This window comes from Phalangium opilio, unplaced genomic scaffold (genome assembly GCF_054372755.1).
Source record: "Phalangium opilio isolate 3A_F unplaced genomic scaffold, DU_Popi_V2 ptg000021l_1, whole genome shotgun sequence".
Lineage (NCBI taxonomy): Eukaryota > Metazoa > Arthropoda > Arachnida > Opiliones > Phalangiidae > Phalangium > Phalangium opilio.
This window is the reverse complement of record NW_028324153.1, coordinates 371,078-376,844: the sequence shown is the minus strand read 5'-3', so window position 1 is coordinate 376,844 and position 5,767 is coordinate 371,078. Positions and strand designations below refer to the sequence as shown.

General features: G+C 41.3%; 1 protein-coding gene across 1 annotated transcript; it reads left to right on the top strand.

Moving 5' to 3' along the window:
• Positions 1-4,460: 4,460 nt before the first annotated feature.
• LOC149696362 (uncharacterized) lies at positions 4,461-5,399 on the top strand. Its single transcript, XM_089867330.1, has 2 exons — positions 4,461-4,769; positions 5,007-5,399. The coding sequence occupies exons 1-2, from the start codon at positions 4,461-4,463 to the stop codon at positions 5,397-5,399; spliced, it is 702 nt and encodes a 233-aa protein (XP_089723456.1).
• The last annotated feature ends 368 nt before the right edge of the window (positions 5,400-5,767 follow it).

Here is a 5,767-nt window from a genome sequence, read left to right as displayed (position 1 = left end):
ACTCAGATCGTGATGAGTATGTGGCTGTTAGAGAGCCTATTGAATATCATAAATTAGAGTTACCAGTCACCCGCTATGCTAAGAGCAAGGAGTATGAACTTCCTAAAAATATTATCGATCTGTTAAATGATGATATTAACAGCCATCCGTATTTGAAAAACAAATTATCTTTTAAACTAGTTAATAAATATAAAGACGGAACGCGTGTAACTAATCAGTTAGATACAAACTTTCCCGTTTACCTGCAAGTTTTAGGAGATGAAAATATACGGTTCAAAATACCAGATGATTCCCCCCCCTAGCCACCTTATTCGAGTTTAAACAAAATATTTTCTAAAACGTCCCTTATATTTCCAAACTACCCGTATCAAAGCATGCTAAAAATGTAACTTTAAATTACAATAACAATTATGTTGAAATCGAAATTGAAAATGTTGGAGATAGTTTTAAAAAAATTTGATTACAAGTATGTTCCTAAAGCAGCCCTTAAGCGTAAAACTAGCCACGAAGTTCCGCCAATAAAAAAAACCTCAACCGGAATATAAGCCTCTAGCACCATCTATACCTATTTTACCGCGAACTACCCCCTTTCTTCCAGTACCTATTGCTCCAACTAAACCTTCCGTTGTCGTGACTTCAAAACCCAACCCTATAAAACCCAATCCTAAAAAACCCTATTATCCACCACCCAAACCAACCCCTTCTCCAACACCCAGACCAACCCCTTCTCCAACACCCAGACCAACCCCTTCTCCAACACCCAGACCAACCCCTTCTCCAACACCCAGACCAACCCCTTCTCCAACACCCAGACCAACCCCTTCTCCAACACCCAGACCAACCCCTTCTCCAACACCCAAGCCAACCCCTCCAACCACAGACCAACCTCTTCTCCAACACCCAGACCAACCCCTTCTCCAACACCCCAGCCAACCCCTTCTCCTCAGCCACCCAAACCAACCCCTTCTCCTCAACCACCCACGCCAACCCCTTCTCCAGCACCCAGACCAACCCCTTCTCCAACACCCCAGCCAACCCCTTCTCCTCAGCCACCCAAACCAACCCCTTCTCCTCAGCCACCCAAACCAACCCCTTCTCCTCAGCCACCCAATCCAACCCCTTCTCCTCAGCCACCCAATCCAACCCCTTCTCCTCAGCCACCCAAACCAACCCCTTCTCCTCAACCACCCAAGCCAGCCCCTTCTCCTCCGCCACCAAAACCTGACCCTCCGAAACCTGACCCCCCAAAACCTGACTTAACAAAAACCTGACCCCCTAAAACCTGACCCGACTCCACCGCCTCCAACACCCCCTACTTCAGATCCTATAACACCTACCACTCCAACAACACCCTCCTCTCTTGAGCTACCCGTACTACCGACTCCCTCTCCACCGCCGGTTGATGAGAAACCCTTGTTTCCACAGCCAATTGACCCACCAGAGAGAAAACCCGAGCCAATTAACCCTGAAGATTATGACAACTACACACTATTGTTCTTACCGCAAACTTTTAAAGCCAGTGAAACGCCAGAGAAAAACGCCGAAGGGCTTTATCGGGCTGTGGCCCGCAATTTAGAAAATATAGTATTTAAAAAAATTCAAGTAACATATCACGAAGTAGATAATTGGGGTGATGCTATCATGTATTATTTCAAAACACCAGAATGGGTGGAAATTAAATTTTCTCCCGAAGTAGCTAAATTGCTCGACGTTGACCCCGATGAATATTATACAGGACGCAATCAATGTGGTCCCTTGAGCATCACTTTACAAGAATACACCATAAATGAAAACAATGCGTACTTAGAATATCGAGTAAATCGAACAATAAAGCACAATACCCTCTGGGAAGAACCTTGGTTTAATTTTAGCTTCGGTGTGTCAGGCTAGTTTAGATCGACACAAACTTTGCAGGATGATTTTAAAATATATGATGAAATCGCCGAAACAATTAAAGCGGCCTCGACAAAAGATCCTTTAAGATTGCATCAGGCCGAATTTAGCGTTATTAAACAAGGATCGGAACGTTATTTTATAGTACATTGTCCAGCAAAAATTGAAATGGTATTTTCCCCGGATCTGCAAAAAATTTTAAATTTAGAAGATGAATATGTTGGGGGGACGTTTCTATCCACTAGACCTTTAGAGCGCAATTTCACGCATTTCAAAGCCACTAATGACACATACTTAAATTATCGCGTCCATTACTCGCTAATGTATCTCTTTACTAAGACTGATTTCACAAAAATCGAAATACCCCCGGGCGAATATACCTGTGATTATACTTTGACCGGTGCGGTAATCCCTTTCTTTTTACATTTAAAAATTATAAATGAGTTATTGGCGGCTCAAAGACGTATGCCTCGCCAGCATTTTAAAATCTTCATTCTCAAAACGGCGGAGGAAAATAGATACTATACTCGTCTCGAAATAGAGCCAGATGCTCGCGTATCGATAGCTGGAGCGATGGCCCAGTTATTTAACATTCCCGATGAGGGAGAATTTTTCAACACAGTCACTCGGGAGTAGCGCTGAAAAATCCCCGATTGAGATCGATGACACTCACAGCGAATTATAATTTTTGGACTACGATATTGATAGATTTCCAGAAGACCCATATAGGTCGGACCAACCGTATATACCCGGGTCTCAAGAGAAATGAGTTGATAATTACGCGTGTGAGATTCTTCCTGGGGTATATTATCATATTAGTGATGTCTTAGGTGCCATGAGCGAAGCCATGTCGCCAACGCATAGAAAAAGTCTGAAATTTACGTAGCAAAATCAAAGACGTGCGATGTAATTGGCGAATTATTTCTGGATATGTTTAAAACGCCCAAATTCTTACTAGATAATATCGAGGTTCGAATTAGACTTCATCGAAGCTCGTCGGATTTCGCTATTATTCACAATGAAACGGGCAAAAATTATAAGATTGACTTAACGGAATGCACTTTGTTTACGCGCGAGATTGAGGTTAATCCCGAATTGCAATTAGCCCACGCGCAAATGTTAAATTCGGGAATAAACACTATTGTTATGAAAAAATTTTTTAATAACCGCCGGAACGCAAGTTTTTATTAGGGACAGCTTGTTTACCGGGCAATTACCATCGCGAACTGTCGTGGCTTTCGTTGCTAATAAAAAATTTGTGGGGGAAGCAACTTCTAACCCTCTGGACCTCCAACATTTCAATCTCGATTTCTTGCAATTTTCGTTAAACTCTCAAAATTATCCGGATATACGTTTCACGCCTAATTTTGCCGATGATCAATACGTTAGATGTTTCAATTCTTTATTCGAGGGGCTCGAAACATTAGGTCTGGATCGAGGAAATATTCGAGGAAATATTATTTCTTACGATTTATATAAGAAAGGCTTTTTTATCGTTGTTTTTTAATTGAGTAGAGAACATCTCGCGTCTTTAGGTTTAAATTCCATGCCCCAGAGTGGTAGCTTGAGATTATCGTTAAGATTTAGCTCTCCGCTAGCCGAAAACGTCACGTGCATTGTCATGGCCCAATTTCGGAACAATCAATTAATTATATCTAAAAATAGAGAAATTATTTATAATCACCCCAACGTGAAGACTAAAACTTTAAAAAATACAATATCAGTCGCGCGTCACTATGCATCAAGTTCACACCGTCACGCCAAAGCTCGACATTTGCGTCGTCGAGTCGATTGAACCTAAAATTTTAATTCAAAGATCGGATACGCGTACAAAAACTATATTAAAACCTTACGCTTGGTACGCTTTGTGTCGGTTTCAAAATGAACTCGCGTCATTTTTCGACGGGAAAATACCTCGCTATCATATTTGGTTGCCCGTCAAAGAGCGCATCAAACTGGAATGCTTCGTCAATTCGGAAGATGAACGTCTAATCGATCTTCGCTACTATGAACGAGGCAGTACCAGCGAAGGATTCAGCCTGGACCAAACAGGGTGGCAGACTTTAATCAATTTAAAGCCGCTCATCGATGAAGCTCTTAAGGCTAAAGGGATAGCTGTCTGTCGAATGCGTGAATTAATTTTAAAGGAGCTCACCACTACATTGTTTGACGTCACTTCCACTTGCGCCAACATCGAGTGTCGAAAACAAATATGCCACTCTCAAAACTGCTCGGAATTTGACACAAATTTCAATGATCGAGTCGAGCGAAATTTGCACGAAGCGTTGTTCCAGCTGGATCGAGATAAAATTTTGCGTCAATTTGAGACTGAACATTGATGGATTGATGATCAAGACGATATTTACTCTTATTTTGTCAACAGTTTTGTCGATTTAAAGAATGCTTTGATATATGGCTATTAACTTTGACGGACGGTTTTTAAAAAAATGTACTGATATATAGTAATTGCTTAACTGATATTGTTTTTTTTATAAAATACCTTTGTGGATATTAAATATAGTTGTTTATTGAGAAAACATTTAGCCGTTATTTACACTCGTTAATATATGGATGCTAAAATTAGAAAAATTTATTACGACGTGGCTAATCCGGCCGCCTACCGATCGCTAGCGAGGTTACGAAAAGCTTTACCGGACGTGTCAAAAGCAATATTAGTCGCCTTTCTTGAGAAACAACCAGCCTACACGAAACACCGATTTCGGCGCTTCCGATTCAAGACCAACCAAGTGTATGCCTCGAGTATTGATGACGTTTTTCAAGTTGATCAGTTGCATCTACCGAAATTAAAACGTTTCAATAAAAATGTTCGTTATGTTCTGTGCGTCATTGACGTGTTAAGCCGGTACGGATGGACAGTACCGCTCAAGAACAAAACACCTGGCAAGGTTATCGAAGCTTTTAAAAAATATTTCAAGAGAGGATACCTTTAAAAATATATGCTGACTACGGGGGTGAATTTAGTTCGCGCAACTTTGATTCCTTTTTGAAACGCCACAATGTGCCAATACATTTTGCCCGGAGTCAACACAAGGCCAGTTCAGCCGAACATTTTATTAGAACTATCAAGGAACAAATTTCCCGGGTTATTACAGCCACGGGAAATCAAAATTACGTTAAATACTCGAGCGTATAATGAACGGGTTCATTCGACTATCGGAATAGTGCCGGCTGACGTTAATATAGATAACAAATCAATCATTTGGAATAAATTGTACGGGAAATCTAATGGAATTAATCGATACGCACCGACCTTTAAACTTGGCGATTACGTGCGTCTCTCGATAGCCAGTCGGGTTTTTAGAAAAATCAGCTCGGGCGGGACTTTTACTGACGAAATATTTCGCGTTGTTGATGTCATACCAAGGTCACCACCCGTGTATCGTGTAGCTGATTTGAAGGGAGAACAGATCTTGGGCGTTTTCTACGGTGCTGAATTGCAAAAAGTCTCGCTACCCGAAACGGGACTCGTCAAGACTAAATTATGAACACTTCGCAAATAAACGCTTTTTTATCTTGCGACAAAAGAACGCGACCCTATTATTTAGGCTGCTTTCCGGTGGATCACCTGCCTCCACGCCCAAAAAAACCCAAACTTTGCTTTATATTTAACAACGAACCCGCTGGGGAGGCAAGAGAACATTGGATAGCGTGTTTCTGTAACCACGACACTGTGGAAATGTTTTGCACGTACGGAAACTCACCACGATACTCTAAGGTTAGTTTAAAACGATACGGGAAACGAATTGTTTACAACAAAAATCAAATTCAGCATCCATTTTTTCAACTGTATGGTCTGCACTGTTGTCTGTATGTAGCCCTAAGATGCATCAATATCTCGAGAAAGACGATGTTA

Excerpts from the sequence above, each read along its gene's own strand:
- LOC149696362 (XM_089867330.1), top strand. The coding sequence starts at position 4,461 with ATGGATGCTAAAATTAGAAAAATTTATTACGACGTGGCTAATCCGGCC. Across the intron at positions 4,770-5,006 it reads TAAGCCGGTACGGATGGACA|CCACGGGAAATCAAAATTAC; the intron begins GTACCGCTCAAG and ends GGGTTATTACAG.